The sequence below is a fragment of the Chiloscyllium punctatum genome, chromosome 22, assembly GCF_047496795.1.
Source record: "Chiloscyllium punctatum isolate Juve2018m chromosome 22, sChiPun1.3, whole genome shotgun sequence".
Taxonomy (NCBI): domain Eukaryota; kingdom Metazoa; phylum Chordata; class Chondrichthyes; order Orectolobiformes; family Hemiscylliidae; genus Chiloscyllium; species Chiloscyllium punctatum.
Window position 1 is genome coordinate 63,871,823 of NC_092760.1, and position 20,916 is coordinate 63,892,738.

Below are 20,916 nucleotides of genomic sequence, written 5' to 3' on the forward strand. Positions count from 1 at the left end.
ACCAACAGAGTATAGTTGTTCTCATCCAACAGTATAAGACTTCCTCAGTACTACCTTTGGATTGTCAACTTAGACTATGCACTCAAGTACCTGGGTGTGCCATACTGCTTGAACCCTAACCCTCTGACAATGACTAAAACGTTATTCACAGATCCACAACTAGCACCTAAATGCAAGTGTTATTTTACTGCAAACAGGATGACAAAGTCAAAAGAACGAGATCAGCATTTCTGATGACAATGTTGATTAATTGTTTAACAGGAGGTCACACATCTAAATGAGGAAAGTGTTCCTTTGATTTTAGTCCTCACTTGTTCCACACCATTTTGACTTTGTTGAAGACTTGTTACATCAGAATATTGTGATGTGTACTCAAAGTGTTGCTGGAGTTAAACTTGGAAACAAGACAGGGGTCTAGTTTTAAAGCTGGCATTGGTGAAGTAAATGTCGACATGTCTCATTAATTCTGCTGAAGCTAGACAATCTGGCCTAGTTCGCTTTGCGTAGGCACAGTGCCTGCTGACTAAAGACATTTGAAAAAAAAAGAGACTGTGGGTTGGTAATGTATCTGGATTCACAGAGGTATGTGGAAGTGGTCCTGGTAATTTAGTACATCATAATGCCACCAGTTAAAGATGCTTTGGCAAATCTTTACATTTTGAAGCAAAATCAGAATAAAATAATGGAAGAAAGAAAGATATAACAGATTTCACAATGTTATGAAGCTGCAAAGCACTTTCCAAACAATGAAATGCTTTTGAAGTTTAAACACTGTTGTAATGCTAGAAGTGCAGCAGCCAAACTGAGCCTAGCAAGCTTCCAGAAACAGACATGAGGTAATAACCAATAAATATAATGACTTTGGTTGGTTATAAATATTGCCAAAGGCTATAGGGAGAACGTCTGCTTTGTGCCACCATTCGTTTTTATTAAATCTCTTTTGCCTTTTTCCCTTAAGACTTCCCATTGTGTTCTTTCCTTTCCTCCCTCCTTATCTATACTCGCTGAGTCCGCAGTTGATCTCTAACATTTCTTAGTTCTGATGAAAGCTCATTGACCTGCAATATAAACTCTGTTTTTCACTCTACACAGCTGCTGCCTGAGCTGCTATTATTTCTGACACTTTCAGCTTTTATCTCTTCACTACTCTTTGAAAAAAAGTGTCACGGGAACTTTAGATCATCCTGAGAGGAGTAAGCTGGACTCAGTTTGATGTGCCTTCCAAATGACAGCACCAACAACAGTGAAGCACTCCCTGTGCTGGGATTGTCAGGAACCATTTTGTTTTCAAATCTCCAGAGTAATAATCAAAAGCTTTAAATGCAATGTGCAATGCACTGAGCTGTGGCGAACAATGTCAGTGCACCAAGATCAGGAAACGATAGGATACATGCCTGTTTGTGTTATGTTGTGCAAAAAATACTAATTTAAAATCCTTATCACTAGGAGTCCTGACAATTAACTACTGATTAAGTCACTTAATCTAATATCAAGAGTTTCACTTATATCTCTGAGTTACAAGGTTGTGTGTTCAAGTCTTTTTCACAGAATCTTGAGTGCAAATCTACACTGACTCTCCCAGTGCAGGGGTGCTGGACTGATTGATGCCATCTTTCAGATGAGGAATGTAGCTGGTCTGTCTTTTCAGGTAGATGTGAGTGGTTGATGAGTTTAATTGAGGATTAAGATTACCCAAACTTTATTCCTTAAGAACCAGCATGAAAGAAGATTTATCTTATTATTGTCATATTACAGCTTATTGGATCTTACTGAGCATGAATTAACAGCTATATTTCCCACATTACTACAGTAACTACACTTCAAATAATACATAATTTGTCTGGAAAGTGCTTTGGGATTCTATAAATGCAAGCTCTTTCTCCTTGAATCACCTAGTGGAATCTCATGTCAGCTGGACACGTTGAGCAAAAACATTGCCTGGAGATAATGGCAAACCAGCTGGATTTGTATAGTAGCTTTCTTTAGTTATTTTAAGAACCCACAAATTACCAATTTTATTGAATTTGGTTTCATAACTTGGCACGAGAAGAGTCAAACCATAGCTTTCAATGTTACCAATCCGTTACCATGTGGGCAGCATGGTGGCACAGTGGTTAGCACTGCTACCTCACAGTGCCAGAGACCCGGGTTCAATTCCCACCTCAGGCAACTGCCTGTGTGGAGTTTGCACATTCTCCCAGTGTCTGTGTGACCCAGTTTCCTCTGGGGAATGCTAAATTGCCTGTAGTGTTAAGTGAAGGGGTAAATGTAGGGGAATGGGTCTGGGTGGGTTGTTCTTCAGAGGGTTGGTGGGACTTGTTGGGCCGAAGGGCCTGTTTCCACACTTTGTAGTCTAATCTAATCAAACCATAATCAGTACTGTATCTGTGTGACAAGGATCTCATCTCTGCTTTCAGGAGATTTTGGGAAGATTTATATACAGTTTTGACTGTTTTCTCACATACAGATGGATTAAACCAGAGAGTGAGTGCAATATACCACCTACTCCCATCAATTTGTTAACAGATGTTTTGCACTTCTTAGTGCCCTGCAGAAGAGCAACACAAAGGGAGAAAGCTCCAAATTAGATCTGTCAATCATAGAGTCTTGCACCAAATTAACAGGCTATTCTGCCATTTGCTAGCTCTGTCAAAGAACAAGCCAATTCAATCCTACATGTGAGCTTTTCCCCCATAGCTGTGCAACTAACTTTTCCCAAAGTAAATGATCACTTTTGAAAGTTCCTTTGAAATTTTCTTTTACTACTATTATGTTCCAAACATTAATCATCCAGAATTCTCATTTCGCATCTAGTTCTTTTGCTAAACCTGTCTGAACTTGCAGTACATGTGGTGTATGGGGGAATAACAGAGAAGATGATGGTTTGATTTGTTAGGAAAATATAAAGGTAGAATGGAGAAGATGGAACATATTTGGAAAACAATATTATTGATATCAGGTATGAGTGACTAAGAGAAGTTAACCCGTCGAACAAATAAATTAACATCTCTGCTAAAATGGCAGAGGGATGCATTTAATACAACCCATTGCAGTGTATGCTGCTGCAAAAAATATATTTCTGTCAGTCAAGGAGTATTTGGCAAATAGGTCAATTTTGACCAGTGGTAATCTCCAATTATCAGCCCCTTAAACTCAACACTATAAAGTCCTCATACATCGTAAGTGTTTAAATTCACTAGTACCTAAATAACTCTATCTCAAACAGTATGTATATGGTAGATCTTGGTTTAAAGCAGAACTCTCAATGAATAGCGAGCTAACCCTCACTCTTCGTCCTATTTTCTTATTGACTTATTGTCCCTCGGCCACAACTGCAAACACAGTGTCAGCTTCCAGAAGCACTCTAATGACATATCACCACCATCACTCTTGAGACCTCCACTGTCACTAAATTATCATCCTGTTGTCCAACAATTGGATAAGCAGAAATGTCTGCCAATAAAGTACCAAGAAAAGTGAAGACATTGCTTTCCACTCCTATTAGAAAATCTGATCCCTATCTCCGGATTCAATTCCTCTCCAGGCTGAACCAGACATGGCAATCTTATGTCATTTGACCCTGGTGTGAGCATATGGTCTCTTACATCTGCCATCTCCAACAATGCTAATTCCACCGGCATAATATTGGCACATTTATCGAGTCAGACGGCATGGAAACAGACCCTTCGGTCCAATCAGTCCATGCTGACTAGAATCCTAGAAAAAACTAGTTCCACTTGTCTGCCTTTGGCCCATATCCCTCCAAACATTTCTTACGCAAGTACTTATCCAAACATTTTTTAAACATTGTAGTTGTACCCACATCCACCACTTGCTGTGTAAAAAAGTTGCTCCTCATGTCTTTTTTAAAAATCTTTCTCCTCTCACCTTAAAAATATGGCCAGTAATTTTTAAAATCCCTCACTCTAGGGAAAAGACACCTACACTCACCTTATCTATCCCCCTCACGATTTTGTAAACCTCGATAAGGTCACCTCTCAACCTCCTATGTTTCAGTGAAATTGATTCCAGCCTATCCCTATAACTCAAACCTTTCATTCCCATCATACTGGACTCATCCATGCCCTTTAGAGCATAGAACATAGAACATTACAGCGCAGTACAGACCCTTCTGCCTTCGATGTTGCACCAACCTTTGAAACCAATCTGAAGCCCATCTAACCTACACTACTCCATTTTCATCCATGCGTTTATCCAATGACCATTCAAATGCCCTTAAAGTTGGCAAGTCTACTACTGTTGCAGGCAGTGCATTCCATACTCCTCCTACTCTCCGAGTAAAGAAATTGCCTCTGACATCTGTCCTATATCTATCGCCCCTCAATTTAAAGCTATATCCCTTCATGCTAGCCATCACCATTCAAGGAAAAAAACTCTCACTGTCCACCCTAACTATCTGATTTATATGTCTCAATTAAGTCACCTCTCAACCTTTTTCTCTCCAACGAAAACAGCCTCATGTCCCTCAGCCTTTCCTTGTAAGGCCTTCCATCCATATCAAAGAACATCCTAGTAAATCTCCTCTGAACCCTTTCCAAAGCTTTCACATCCTTCCAATAATGCGGTAACCAGAACTATAAGCAAGATTCTAAGTGCAGCAGCACTAGAGTTTTGTACAGCTGCAGCATGATCTCATGGTTCCGAAACTTGATCCCTCTACCAATAAAAGCCAACACACCGTATGCCTTCTTAACAACCCTATCAACCTGGGTGGCAACTTTCAGGGACCTACACATGGACACTAAGATCTCTCTGCTCATCTACATTACCAAGAATTTTACCATTAGTGCAGTACTCTGCCTTCCTGTTACTCCTTCCAAAGTGAATCACCTCACATTTTTCCGCATTAAACTCCATTTGCCTCCTCTCAGCCCAGCCCTGTAGCTTATTTTATGTCCCTCTGCAATCTAAAACATCCTTCTGCACTATACACAAAGCTACCACCCTTAGTGTCATCTGCACATTTACTAACCCATCCTTCTATATTCTCATCCAGGCTGTTTATAAAAATGGCAAAACTAGCCAATTTCTGATCCAAATGGCTAAATCACCCTCAATCCCATGCCTCCGTATTTTGTGCAATAGCCTACCATGGGGAACCTTATCAAATGTCTTACGGAAATTCACGTTCACCACATTAACCGCTTTACCCTCATCCACCTGTTTGGTCGCCTTTTCAAAGAACTCAATAAGGTTTGTGAAGCAAGACCTACCATTCACAAAACTGTGTTGACTACCCCTAATCAGCTTAGTCCTTTCTAGATGATTATAAATCCTCTCTCTTATAACCTTTTTCAACATTTACCCACAACTGAAGTGAGGCTCACTGGTCTATAATTATGAAGGCTGTCTCTACTCCCCTTCTTGAACAAGGGAACAACATTTGCTATCCTCCCGTCTTATGGTACCAATCCTGTAGACAATGCTGACATAAAGATCAAAGCCAAAGGCTCGGCAATCTCCTCCCTGGCCTCCCGTAGAATCCTAGGATAAATCCCATCCGGCCCAGGGGGTTTCTCTATTTTTACACTTTCCAGAATTGTTAACACCTCCTCTTTGTGAACCTCAATCTCATCTAGTCTGATATCCTGTATCTCCGTATTCTCCTCGACAACATTGTCTTTTTCTCGTGTGAAAACCAATGAAACAATGCATTTTGCCTTGAGAATTTGTTTATTTTTTAGAACAATCCTGACCGACTTTCCATAGTCTACTCTCTGTGGTCTGCCAATCTCTGTAGCCGTCTCCAGCTTGACAACCCTCTAACAACCGTGCACTCCTCTAATTTTGGTCTCTTGAGATTCGCCAATTTTAATCACACTACTAATAAGTGTTGATTTGTTCACCTGCCAGACCCAAACTCTGGAATACCCTCCTTAAATACTGAGACATACACAATCATGATATAACATCTTGCATGATTCTGATATCAGTAAGAGGGAAAACACTAATCTAAAATGTGTGGAGTCATAGAGCCATAGAGATGTACAGCATGGAAACAGACCCTTCAGTCGAAATCGTCTATGCTGATCAGCTATCCTAAATTAATCTAGTCCCATTTGCCAGCATTTGGTTCATATTCCTCTATCCTTTCCTATTCGTATACCCATCCAGATACCTTTTAAATGTTGCAATTGTACCAGCCTCCACCACTTCCTCTGGCAGCTCATTCCATACACGCACCATCCCTTAGGTCCCTTTTAATCTTTACCCTCTCACCTTAAACCTGTGCACTCTAGTTTTGGACTCCCCCATCCAAGGGAAAAGATCTTGTCTATTTACCCTATCCATGTCCCTGATAGATTTTAAAAAACCTGTATAAGGTCAGTCCTCAGCCTCCAATGCTCCAGGGAAATTAGCCCTAGCCTATTCAGCCTCTCCCTACAGCTTTAACCCTTCATCCTTGGCAATGTCCTTCTAAATATTTCCTGAACCCTTTCAGTTTCACAACATCCTTCCTAGAGCAGAATTGCACACAGTATTCCAAAAACCTAACCAGTATCCTGTACAGCTGCAACATGGCCTCTCAGCTCCTGTACTCAATGCACTGACCAATAAAGAACTGTATTGGAGATCTTATTGCATACAGATTTTAATAAAGGAGGTTTACAGGACATATGGAGTGGAAGAACCTTACTTAGCCTTAAGGAGAAAACAGCCTCAGGGACAATGTATGTGTAGACACCCATGGCCTGGGATAGTACAAACTGCTGGTTCAATGTGCATTTGTAGTATACTTTAAACCAATAATTTAAAGCATGCTAGCAGTAAAGGGAAAATAAACTTCCAGAGCCAAGATCTGAACTTAAAAGGGTCCAAATGTTGTCACTAAAAAGGAAGAATTTGAAGATAGGACAGGACCTTGGAAAATTCTGAAGTTGAATAAAAAGCAGGAACACTCTGCAGGCAGGCCAGGACACGAAGACTTGAGAAAAAGAAGGTGAAAAAGGAGAAGCTCCTGAAGGTAGAAAAAAGAACCTTGGAAAACCTTGAGGCCTAGCTATGAGCTTGTACAACTCTTTCACCGAGTGAAAACACAGGACTGGAACTCTGACAGTAAAATAGAAAAAGCCATGTACTCACCCAGGGGGTCATCGAAAAGGATCCATAGAGATTGACAGCTTTGACAGAGACATTATCAAATGATTGGAGTAATGGCAATGTGGACTGCACACAATAATGTCAGAAAGATTTGGAAGTGGCAGTTTCAACAATATAAAATGGTTTTGGGCTGATATATGAAGAAGTAAATTATTCAAATCAACATATTTATATATATTATAGGTTTAATATCTAATGAGGTTCTTGTAAGACAGAGCATGATACAAAGTATTGCAGAGTATGAAACTTTCATTACAGCATTTGATATGTACCTTAGCCCCAAAGAAATTTGGTGATAAAACTAGACAGATTCAATTAATGATCTCAGCATTTGGGAAACCATTGAAGTCTTTTTGTTTTAACAGATTTATGTAATCCAGCAGCATACAGAGCTTTGCAGGATGAATTAGTTAGAACCTGTATAGTTGTTGATGGGATGAATGAGAAAGTATCAGATTCCTTTTAATCCAGTGAGAATTTAACATTGGAACATGCAATCCATTTCCCTGCTCAAGGTGTATTCATGGTCCCAATCAATCAGGTGCTGTGAGAAAACATTGAGGGTTCTTCTGGTGTAGTCTGATGAATGAGTCTAAGATGGCATTGTCAACAGCCTGAAAGTGTGCCAAAATGCCAAAAGAGCAATAACCAACATCAATCACATTTGGTTATTGAAGATGTCTCCGAACAGAATCACGAGTGCTAAAATGTTCGATTAGAAGTTGAGTGTGAGAAGTCATGACACATTGAAAATATTATAACTTAATAGCATCTTCCACACTTCAAAAAAGAAAGAAAAGTCTCTACAAAAAGAAAGTATCTAGAAAAATGGAAATCATGCAACAAAAAAAATCAAAAAGTTAGGAATACAGAACAAAGAGTGAAGGCAACATCCCAATGAGAGGACAAAGATGGTCAAAAACGTTTAGGGATGGCACAGTGGCGCAAGGGGTGGCATGGTGGCTTAGTGGTTAGCACTGCTGTTCACAGCACCAGGGACCCAGGTTCAATTCCAGCCTCAGGCAATTGTCTGTGTGGAGTTTGCACATTCTCCCCGTGTCTGTGTGGGTTTCTTTCGGATGCTCTGATTTCCTCCCGCAGTCCAAAGATGTGCAGGTTAGGTGAATTAGCCTTACTAAATTGCCCAAAGTGTTAGGTGCATTAGTCAAAGGGAAATGGGTCTGTGTGGATACTCTTCAGACGGTCAGTGTGGACTTGTTGTGCCGAAGAGCCTGTTTCCACACTGTAGGTACTCTAACCTAAAATATTACACTGAATACAAAAGAGTTTGAAACAGCTTTTAAACTCAACAAAGGAGAATTTGTCTCCATTCTGGCAGATAGCTTGCCATACTCAAAGTCTGTGGAATTGGAGAAATGTAAAAGTTCAAAGTTCAGGAGGCACACAACTTCAGGTGTGTGGGTAAATCGCTATGAAGATTAGTCAGAGAGCAAAAAAAAACAACACAATGAGAATATTATATACAGTATACCAGGGAATCAGAATACATAATTGTTCAGTAAAAATATTTATTTGTCTAGGCCTCTTCAAGAGAATGGATACAATAATTTAGAGTGAAGACAGGAGAGAGTTTGGCAAGAATTTCCAGTCTTTCAAAGGCGGAGGCAAATTGAAGCAAGAATGCTGCATTACTCTGCCAGACAATGTTAAACACATTTGGTTGTACATTCCCAGGGAAATTCCTCATGCTTTGATGAGAAATGAAAAAATCCAGTTAGACGGCATGATTGAAAGCAAGATATATCACCAGTGACAGACCTGACATGGTGGTGCACAGGGCTAGCAACTCATCTGAAAGGGAGGGAATCTAAAATTTGTGTGTGACTTTCACAATGTTAAACACAGGAATTAAGAAAGAAATCCTTGCTCTTTCATCTGTTGCTGGTAAGTTAAGAAAATTGACAACAAACAAATGTATAGCGACACTGGGTGCCAACAATTAGTTATGGCAGATAACCTTAGATGAAGAGTCAAGATTTAGGACTACATTAATACACTTTCCAGGTGATATTGTTTCAATAGTCTATTGTTTGGGATCTCCTATGCACCAGAGATTTTCCAGAGGGCAATGGTTAGAATCCTAAACAGAAAACATTGATCCATTTGCAAGATAAATTATATCTTATTGCATGGTAAAACAAAAAAACAAACATGACCAGACCAGACATGTAGACACAATGTTCTGTAGTGCCTTTAACAGTGAACAGAAAATGCTAATTCTCACATTCACAATTACTTTTCTAAGAAACGATCTTCAGGAACAAACATTCTTCGTAATGGATCCAAGGAAGAAAAGAACTATTAGTGAATTTCCACATTTAAGTATCTAAATGATGTACTGTGTTTCTTAGGTGTGGTAAATCATTTCGGAAAGTTAATCTCTGATTTACCCAGACTTACTTAACTCATAAGAGAATTTTTGAAAAATACCAAAAATGGTATCAGACTCAAGAATAGAATGCAACATTTGATAAGATTAATTAGAAGTTACCTTCTACTGATGTTTTAACACATTACATCCATTCAAATTCACTATAGTAGCCAAAGATACTTTGCCCAATGGACTAGTAGCAGTCATTATTCAGGTGCAAATTTATGCAACACAAAAGCAGGTACGTTTTATATTGAGAGCTTTGATAGAGGCTGAACAGAGAAGGATTCATTTGCAATTGAATGAGGATGTGAAAAGCTCACAGATCTCCTCTTGACACTGAAATTTCCAGTCAAGACAGATCCCAAGCCTCTGGTAACATTATTGAGACCAGAAGAAATCTCAAAAATGTTGTTACGCATCAGGATTTCGCTGATAAGATATGACTATTGTATCATCTATCTTCCAGGCAAGATGCAAGTAAGGGCAGATACAATCTTGGAAACAATGGTGGATTAAGCAGAAATATTTTATTCTTGAAAATAAGTAGATTATTCTACTGTCATAACCAATACTCTACCAGAAACCTCAGTCAAATTTGTGCAGCTCAAAATGGTTGTCAAAATATAATCCACCAGACCAAGGGCTAAAAACAGGCAGAAACAATGTTTCAGAATAGTGTAAGATACATCGGTATATATGACTATAGAATAATCAGACCAAAAACGCAAAAAGAAATCCTACAGAAACTCCATGAGGGATATCTTGGTATCAAAAGACACACAGCAAGATCGGAACAATTAGTGTGGTGATCAGGCATTTCGAAAGACATCGGGTTATACTGTGATGTGTCAAACTTGTGTCATGCACAGTCAAGAGCCTAGCCAGCCAATTATTTTACCAACATTTTCACAAAGCCATGGGAAATATTAGCAACAGATTTGTTTGATTTTGGAGGGAAGAAATATTTGGTACAGTCAACTATTACTAAGATAGATAAATGGCAAGATGTCATTCAATCACAGTAGACTCAGTGATCCGAACATTGAAAAGGATGTTTGTTCACAATGTTTCCTGAAAGAATTATAATTGCACAATAATCTTCGGTTCAGCAACGAATGTTTTATGAAGGCCACTTTGGCAGCAGGTATCAACAAAATGAATAGTTCTCTACTTCATCCTTAGTCAGATATAAGACAGAAATAGCTGTCAAGACTATGAAATCTTTGATGGCAAGAAGAATCCAGACCAGGGATCACTCTATTCAGTGAACAACATGATTCTGTCTTCACCAGTGGAATTGTTAATGGGAGAATGCTAAAAACAGACATATCAATTTTTGAATGTATCCTTAGGCCAAATATAATCTCACAAGAGCACCAGAAGGTAAAGCAGCTAGAGAAAGACCATTGTGAAAATCAGCAGAAGTGATGTAACTCTAGACACAGGACAAAAGCTGTCAACTTGTAAGGTGGACCAGAAAGTCTGTTTAAGGGACAAGAAGTCAGAAGCTACAGTATCAGAGAAACAGCTCAACTAAGAATTAATATTGTCAGAATGCCTAAAGGGACTTTCACCAGTAAAAGGTCAGAATTAATCTAACTTGAGCCAAGAAATGAGACCAAGCATGATTATCATAGGATGTGAAGTAGCTTTACCTATAATACGTCAAGTTGTGCAACACCATTACTTTGGCGTGAACTCAAGTGAATCAAACTGGGATGTCCAATCAAAGTTTCAGATTGTCTCAATGTTTATGATTCAGACTTTGATGGGGTGGGAGTTATGAGGGAGAAAACCATAATAATGATAATGATAGAAATGATGGTAATAATGGTGTCAATTATTAAGAAGACTATGTAAGTAAATAAAAGTAACTAATAGTTAATTGGATTATGTAGAACACAGATACTGGTGAAATAAAGGTACATTTTGTTGAAGCGTTTTGTCTTGCACTCTTCTCAACAATTAACAAAGTTTCCAATTTAACATAATGTACATGAGAGGAAAGTGTTGAATAGTTAGCAAGTGGATTCTGATTAGTAAAGTTTTGGAGGTGCCAGTGTTGGACTGGGGTGTACAAAGTTAAAAATCACACAACACCAGTCCAATGCCTGTTGGACTATAATTTGGTGTTGTGTGATTTTTATCTGATTAGTAAAGGCATTGTCATGAAGAATGCACCAATTAATGACAATTCTGAAATGGTTGTGAAAGAAATGTTTTGTACACTCAGGATTATCTAGCGAATGTTGTCCAATTACAGAGTCATATCTAATATTGGATACTGTATTGCAAACTTTGTTAACACATGGCTAGCAGGATATAGTCAATACATTACTTGAAGCATCGATGTCAGTCAGGCTTGCAGTGTGGTGCATTTGTCTGTATTAGATTATACATGTATTAAGACATAGACTTCATAAGGGAACATGTAGAATCAGTGCACTCAACTCAACAAAATAGGTAACAGTCTTTTGCTGGTTAAGTTCCAGAACAATGCCCTGACTAATTGGAACCTGCCCAGTTTAAAGTTTAAATGAAGTCTGACAGTTAACTGTCGCTAATCATTAATTAGTGAATTCATAGAATCAGAGAATCCCTACAGTGTGGAAGCCAGCCATTTGGCCCAACAAGTCCACACTGACCCTTCAAAAAGTAACCCACCCAGACCCAATCCCCTATCCTATTACTCTACATTTTCCCTGACTAATGCACCAATTTCCACATTTCTGAACACTATGGGCAACTTAGCATGGTCAATTCACCTAACCTGTCCATCTGTGGACTGTGGGAGGAAACCAGAGTGTCCAGAGGAAACCCACGCAGACACGGGGAGAATGTGTAAACTGGGTGGTATAAATGTTCATTTCCTCTTTGAAATGATATTCTTGTGAATTGTCCTGATGAGTGCAAAATGAAGGCTTCAATACATTTTTTTTTCAAAAGCAAATTACTAAAATATTGTAAACAAAGTGAAAAGAAAACTTTGAGAGATGTGTTATATTGACATTCATGTTAGTTATGATCCTGTAACTGCTTACATGATTCTGATATCAGGAAGAGAGAAGATTCTAGTCTAAAATGAGCATGTGAACAAAAAGGAGAACTATATTGATAATCTAGTGATGTGATATATAAGGTGATGAAGAGCCTTACTTAGCGATAAGAAGCTAGAAACTTCAACGGCAATATACATGCAGATACACACAGCCTGAGATAGAGCAAGCTGATATCTCACATTCTGGATTAGTGGTGCTGGAAGAGCACAGCAGTTCAGGCAGCATCCAAGTAGCTTCGAAATCGACGTTTCGGGCAAAAGCCCTTCATCAGGAATTTGTTTGGATGCTGCCTGAACTGCTGTGCTCTTCCAGCACCCCTAATCCAGAATCTGGTTTCCAGCATCTGCAGTCATTGTTTTTACCGAGTTGATATCTCACATTGCAGAGAGCAGGATTGACTTAAAGCACGAGATTATTGCCTTGGTAGAAGTAAATGAAGGACACTCACCTGCAGCCATCCGAAGCTTGGCTTTTCTCTTCTCCTCTGCTTGCTGGATCTGCTCTTCAATTAACTTTTCGTCGACCTCCACACATGGCTGAGTTGGCTGCAGTGACTCCAAATAATCAATATCTTTTTCAATCCTGTCAATTCTGGATCCAACAACCTCCATCTCATTCTTGAACTCAGTTTTATAAATATTCAACCTATCCAGGCGGACTGTGATTTCTTTCCGGAAGTCTCTAAACTCCCTGACATATTTGTTCATGTCTTGGTTACATTTCTCTAGCCGGTCCTGTTATTAAGATGAATTTGTGAAGATATAATCTTAACATTAAGCAGTTGATTTCCTGTCTAAGTGGTTAGATGACATTGTTAACATACAAATGACATTTTGTGTGTGAATTCAATATTACTATTGAAGGAAACATGCCATTAATTAAAACATTACCTGAAACAAAATAAGTAATATGTGGTTTGAAAATGCTTCCAATGGTTGGAGGGTCAGTAAAGAGACTGTGGACTTAAATGAATTGGCAAGTAAACAACATTAGAAGAATTTTCTTATGCAGCTGGTTGCTTTGAATGCACTGACTGAAAATTCGGAAGAAGCAGCTTCAATAATAACTTCAACAGCAACTCATTTAAGTAATTGTTTAATTGGTTAAATGAGAGGAAATTACAGGGCTGAAAGAGTGGGGGAGTGACACTAATTTGACTCCTCTTTCAAAGACAGACGTGACAGCAGAATATGTGCTGTAGGACTCTGTATCTCTGTGTATTGTGAAGAGACACTATTGATGTATGCTTTGCTTATAATCATAATGTTAACAATTATATAACTGCATGCACATACATTTGTTATTTGTATTCCACCCATGCTATTTTTAGCAGATGTCTGCACATCTGGAACTTTTATAAGAAATGAGAACAGGAGTATGTCATTCATCCCCTTGAGCCAGTTCCACTATTCAATTAGACTACAGCCGATTTGTATCTTAACTCCACTAACCCTCCTTTGTTCTGTAACCCTTAAGAACCTTGACTCATGAAAATGCATCAATTTCACAATTGATTGTCAACCCTCCTCCACCAACCCTCAATACATTTCGAAGGGAAGTAAAGTTTTGAATTTCATGACTCTTTGTGTAAAGAAGTGTCTCCTTGCATCAGCCCTGAATAAACTAATTTGTACTTTGAAGTTTGGTCTCATTACTACAGAATGCCTACAGTGTGAAAACAGGCCCTTTGGCCCAACAAGTCCACACCAACCCTCCAAAGAGCAACTCGTCCAGATCCACTCCCCTACCCTATCACTCTACATTTACTCCTGACCTACACAGCCCTGAACACTATGGGCAATTTAGCATGGCCAATTCATCTAACCAGCACATCTTTGGATTGTGGGAGGAAACCGGAGCATCCAGAGGAAACCTAAGCTGACATGAGGAGAATGCACAAGTTCCACACAGACAGTTGCCCAAGGCTGGAACTGAACCCAGGGCCCTGGAACTGTGAGGCAGCCATGCTAACCACTTAGCTGGCGTGCCGCCCCCTCCTGATGTTCTGAGCTCCCTCCTTCAAGAAAATTGTTTAGGAACTTCAGAACAGGAGATGGTCATTCAGCCTGCCAGCTTGCCTGACCATTCAATACAATCATGGCTGATAAAAGTCTTCAATGCCTTTTACCCACCCCATCCCCATTACCCTACACAACACCGGTGATCAGAAATCTATCAATCTCTTCCTTGAGCATATTCAGACATTGAGCTTCCACAGCCTTCTATGGTAGAGAATTCCCAAAGTGCACAACCCTCTGAATAAAAAAAAACAATCTTTCATATCATTAACCCTCAATTAAATGTCTTCCAAATCTTCCATACCCAAGGGAATTTAGGCATAATCTATGAAGCCTGTTCTCAATCATTTGACTCTTGCTCAGCTAAAGACTTTGAAAGGCCAAGTGCTGGATATTAAGAAACAAATCATTGTGCAATGTTCAAAACTTCAAAACTTGGTAATGCTTAACAATAGTTTGCTAAAGTATTTTCTAATTGCTTTACTGCTCCAAATTTGATACAATTATAAAAAACTAGTTAATAAATAAAGCTTACTGGTGAGTGTGTTTGGGCAGTTGAATATTGCTTGAATAAATAACTGGAAACATTTAGTTTTTTGCAGAATTTCCAAGAGTACAACATTTTTTAATTGCTGTGACCATGTGTCAATGCATTCCCTGTAGTTTTGACTCTTTTTCTATCGAAACTCATTTCTTTAGGTGTGGCAGAAAGTTTTCATTGTGGGTCTATTTACAATGGTCCCTGATAATGGTGCTAAATCCACTTGGGAATTGTATTATTTTGGCTTGTTTTGTGGTCTTGTGGTGGACTGGTCAAGTGGGCAGAGAAGTGGCAAATGGAACACAGTCCAGAGTAGTGAGAAGTGTTGCACTTGGAGAAGACAAACATAATGAAGAAACACACAATGAATAGTAAAAGAACAAATGTGGAGGAATAGAAAGACTGAATTAAATTTTCATAGCGGAAGACCATTCAGTCCATTGTTCCTGTGCAGGTTAGAGTTATACAATTAATCCCAGATCTCCAATTCTTTCTCTACAGACTTTTTAAAGGAATTACTTTTAAAATTATTATTCAATCTGCTTCTACTACCCTTTCAGGAATTCAGGGCATAACATTGCACTGCATAAAGTTATTTCTCATTTTCCAGGCTGCAATTATTTCTCCAATCACCTGAAATCTTTGCTCTCTGGTTGTTGACACTCTGACTACTGGAATGCAAAATTCACCCTACTTGTTCGATCAATGTAACTTGTATTTTTTAAAAAGGCTATTGTCCTGCTTGGTAGACTATAATCAATGTCATCGCTCAAACAGTATTGAATATCACAACTAAATAACTCATAAAGAAATGTTTCAGGCACAGTACAATATAGATGCAAGCTGTTGATGTTCGCAATTAGATAGCTTTTCTTTCAGTCTAATTTTGAGGGTAAATGAGAAAGATATGGTGTTGACTATATCACTTACCTCAAGCAACATGATTCGTCTCTCAATATATTGCATGAGTAAAGCATCTTGAGTCATCCGTTGGGCTTCTCCAAAGCTTTGGGTTAAAAAGAGAAACATCAATAGCCTTGGTAACTGGATTCGATCGACCATGATTGGGAGTTTTATTCCAGAGGTTCAATGGAACAGAATGAAATACCAAGCCCCGCTTGTAATTTTTGTTTGAGGTTTTCAGTTTCACTTGTCCTGAAAACAGGTAATAGCAAGCAATCGTTTGAAATTTCGATGAAGAAGTTAAGAAAAAGCATGCAATTAAAACTATGCCAAGAGCTGGTAGGTCAGTACTTGATAGCTTACACGGAGAGAAGTCTCCGGCTGTGTCTGAAGGGTGCATTTGTCTGTGGAGTCAGGATATTTTTTCCCAGATCCTAATTGTTTCCATGTGCATTGAAATGACTCATGCAGACTCTGATCCAGCCAAATAAAACAGCAAAAAGCAATGGAAAGAAATAGAACTATTTTAATTAGACTGCAAACCTATTACATAGTGAGGAAACTGTGGGCAAAATTATTAAACATGGCACAAAGTAAATCTCAAAATGGAGTCAGCAATCAATGGTAGGTAATTGCTTTGAAAATCAGTCCTGCTTTCGGTCGTTTTCTGGGATACCAAAATAAGGTGTATTTAATGATATAGTATGCTCAATGTTTGTATTCCCTTCACTAGCAAAGATTAATTTAATCTAATCTAATGCAATCTAATTTAAGGACTTGTTGGGATAGTTAGGAACAATTTGTCTGGGAGTAGTACAGTTCGTGTCAAGAACCTTGAAATCAGAGCGATGCAGTTCAGGGTGATATCAGGAAGAATTTCTACATATGAAGTGTGGTGGCAATTTGGAACTGTCTCCTCACAGCTGTTAACTGTTAGATGTAAGTGAAAAATTTCAAAACTGGAGTTGATAGGTCTTTGTTAGACAGGAGTATTGAAAACTGAAGTGAATAAATAGATTTTAGATGCAGCTTTTAGTTCTGTTTTAATTGAATGGTGGAACAGGCTGGAGGAGATGAATGGCCTCCTCTTGTGTTCCTATTGTTGACTGGTGGGATTGAAGGCTACACTCAATTATTGGCCAAGGGGCTCGTCTATGACATTTCTTTTCCTTATCATGCAATGTTTGGGTGGCAGTGGCTCAGTGGTTAGCACTGCTGCCTTATAGGGCCAGGGACCTGGGTTTGATTGCATGTCCTCCCTGTGTCTACATGGGTTTCCTCCGGTTTCCTCCCACAGTCTAAATATGTGCAGATTAGGTGGATTGGCCATGCTAAATTGTCTATCGTGTCCAGGGATGTGGAGGTTTGTCGGGTTATGGGAAATGTGGGGTGATAGGGTAGGTTGAGATGCTCTTTGGAGGGCTGGTATGGACTTGTTGGGCTGAATGGCCTGTTACCACACAGCAAGGATTATATGATGACTTCAGTCTGAATGTTACTGTACTGAACATTTACATTGAGCAGAATATCAATGCTGTGCCGTATGCATTTCATTTTTCTTTAATTTCTCTTGGTGTTTCTCAGCCAGTGTCTGAGCGAGTGAACTGTGACAATACTGATGAGCTTGCTGCTTGTGGAAAAACATAGGACATATGGCACAGAAACAGACTATTCAATCCAGCAAGCCTATGAGGTTCTTGGGAATAGCAACAGTTAGACACTGACCAGAATTAAAGTATTCAAAATGGTTTCTTTATTCAAACATTCTCTCTTCTGCTTCCCTCTGCTGGTACAATTCTGTGTGGCAGCTTCAAGTGAATAAAATGAATAATGTGACACTGCTCAAAAAATTATACTCTCCATTTCTCCTCTGTAAAAGAATATAGCATGTTTAATTGATATGTTTCTAAACGGCAAATAATAAACTTCAGCATCACTGGAATACAGAACGCCTGGACAGACATGGATGTTGGGAAGATGTTGCCATTGGCAGGAGAGACTAGGACCCCAAGGCACAGCCTTAGAGCAAAGGGAAGATCCTTTAGAATGGAGGTAAGGAGAAACTTCTTCAGCCAGAGAGTGTGAATCTATGGAATTCATTGCCACAGGAGGCTGTGGAGGCCAGGTTATTGGTTAAAACGGGAATAGATAATTTCTTGATTATCAAGGGGATCAAAGGTTATGGGGAGAAAACAGGACAATGGGGTTGAAAGTATTATCAGAGCTGAAAATGTGTTGCTAGAAAAACACAGCAGGTCAGGCAGCATCCAAGGAGCAGAAGAATCGACGTTTCGGGCATGAGCCCTTCTTCAGGGCATGAGCCCTTCTCCTGCTCCTTGGATGCTGCCTGACCTGCTGTGCTTTTCCAGCAACACATTTTCAACTCTGATCTCCAGCATCTGCAGTCCTCACTTTCTCCTTGAAAGTATTATCAGCCATGATTGAATAGTGGAGCAGACTCAATGGGCTGAATGGCTTAATTTCTGCTCCGATATCTTATGGTCTTTTGGTCTAATATTCAATTTATTACATTTTTAACTTTCGTATTTTTTAACATTGCACTCTGTTATTTACAATGAAGTGAAATATTTTTTCACCAATCAAAAACAGTTCACTTTGCAAAAGAGGACCGGATTTCCTGACGAGTGTCAATCGCACTCAGATTACCACTCTGCTCCTTATGTTTTATGAAATCAATAAGTTCCACATTTCTGACAAGAGACACTGCTCAAGGCTCCTTCAGAAACGTAGACCCATCCTTCTATTCTGACAGATCCCTAACAGTGTAAAACAGTCAGGGAAAGGCAAATCATGCCCATTCTATCACTGTAGTCCGTTGCTACAATCTGAAATTAAAAAGTCCAGTTCACAGACAGTGACGATGAGAGCTCTTGTGAATGGGTAAGCACATAAGGGAAGTGTGAGGTTGGGATGCCAGCAGAGTGGATTGCCAGGTGGAAAGGGTGGTAGGGAGTTAGTTACACAAGGTGCCAGGTAAATAGGATGCCAGGTGGGTAGGATACTAGGGTATCAGGATATAGAATGCAAGAGATCAAGGGGCCCGGTCAAATGATGGAGTATTTAGGGTAGACCTGGTTTAGTGGAGATATCAGGTATGTTTGGGGGTGAGTCGGATCTGACAGCAGAGCGGGGGAGGTTGTTGAGTCTGGAATGGGAGATATTGAGTCAGGTGTGGCAAAGTTTGGGCTTGAATCAGCTTCAGTGAGGAGGGGATGTCAGATGGGAGAGTGTATTTGGTCATATCTGGCACTAATACGTGAGTCAGCTTCTGGAGGTTGTCAGGCTAGTGTTTGTGTGGTATAAGTGATCTGGAGGTGCTGTAGTTGCAGATGTGTGAGGTAAGATGTATAGCTACTCAGAAATTAGATTAGCTATTGATCCACACAGTCACCCAAGGTTGGAATGGAACCTGGGTCCTTGGCACTGTGAGGCAGTAGTATTAACCACTTGCCAGTGTGCCACCCTGATCTAGCCATCAGAAAGTCTGAGCCATACTCATTTAAGTGTGATGGATAATTCACTCTCAAATTGCACATCATTTAACATCAGGTCTGGTCTCATTTAATTCATGCTTTTCACTGAGACTTCGACATAATAATTGTTTTCAGAGTTCAAGATTGATCATTGATTCTTTTTGGTGGTCACAACAAGTAGTTATATGTTATAAGGGGTTGTTTGCTTTCTAATATGACCATCACATTCCACAATTAATTATTTCATCATTTTGATGGTCTACCTTTAAATTTAATTGCTTGCTTTGCATTCACTCTAATTTAATCATTCTGTCCTCAATTGTATTTGCTGATACTTAGCTCTGGAGGGCAGCTCAGAAAACTGTGTTTGCACAGGATGTTCCTGATGAGTGTAGCTGGAAATTTGCTTGCTCTGTAGTACTGAAGAAAATAATACAACTCTTGCTTCCATGACTTGATCTCAACTGTAGAGTTGTACATAACACTTGTCCAAAGTATCCATAAATCTTTTTGACTTCTCGATTAGTTCTAGTTTAAGAAGGTGTTTTTTTTTTGGCAAGTGCAATATGGTTAGTTCACAGATTTGTTGAACCAACTGCTGTTGATTGGTGTCTATTGTCACTTTTCACCCCAAAAAGCAAAGCTCTGGTCAAATTTTGGAATGATGATCTTCATTGAAGTAGACACAATTATCTCCAAGATTGTTGTCATCAGTAAAATTAAACAAGTATTTATGACTGTGCAAATCTACTAAATAAGTGCTAATTCCAGTCCATGGTCCTGGATTCTTGTTCAGATATCTTGACAGGATCATGAAAATTTAACGTTGTAGTTGCTTGACATGACACACACTGATTGATTTTGTGCTGTACCATACATTTGATTTTCATAAGCTTTCTCTAAGGGATGGTTTACTTTAGAAACTTCCAGGTACCCTGGACATACTAAACGAACACCATTTTGCTTCAGTAATTGTGGAATGACAAGGCAGTTTTTCACATAATATAGATCATATGTAGTTGTAACGATTTGCTTATTTTCATAGAGTCATAGAGATGTACAGCATGGGAACAGACCCTTCGGTCCAACTCGTCCATGCCGACCAGATATCCCAACCCAATCTAGTCCCACCTGCCAGCACCCGGCCCAGATCCATCCAAACCCTTCCTATTCATATACCCATCCAAATGCCTCTTAAATGTTGCAATTGTACCAGCCTCCACCACATCCTCTGGCAGCTCATTCCATACACGTACCACCCTCTGCATGAAAAAGTTGCCCTTAGGTCTCTTTTATATCTTTCCCCTCTCACCCTAAACCTATGCCCTCTAGTTCTGGACTCCCCGACCCCAGGGAAAAGATTTTGCCTATTTATCCTATCCAT

The 20,916-nt window shown here is 39.4% G+C and overlaps 1 protein-coding gene across 1 annotated transcript in view; it reads right to left on the reverse strand.

Annotated features, from left to right (window-relative positions):
• olfml1 (olfactomedin-like 1) overlaps positions 1–16,440 on the reverse strand; it is a 39,278-nt gene extending 22,838 nt beyond the window's left edge. The window contains exons 1-3 of the mRNA XM_072592545.1: positions 16,402–16,440; positions 16,066–16,290; positions 13,025–13,310 (exon numbers count right to left, since the gene is read on the reverse strand). Coding sequence (XP_072448646.1) covers positions 13,025–13,310; positions 16,066–16,197 — 418 coding nt within the window. The 5' untranslated portion in view covers positions 16,198–16,290; positions 16,402–16,440. The remainder of the gene's footprint in view (positions 1–13,024; positions 13,311–16,065; positions 16,291–16,401) is intronic.
• Between the last annotated feature and the right edge of the window lie 4,476 nt (positions 16,441–20,916).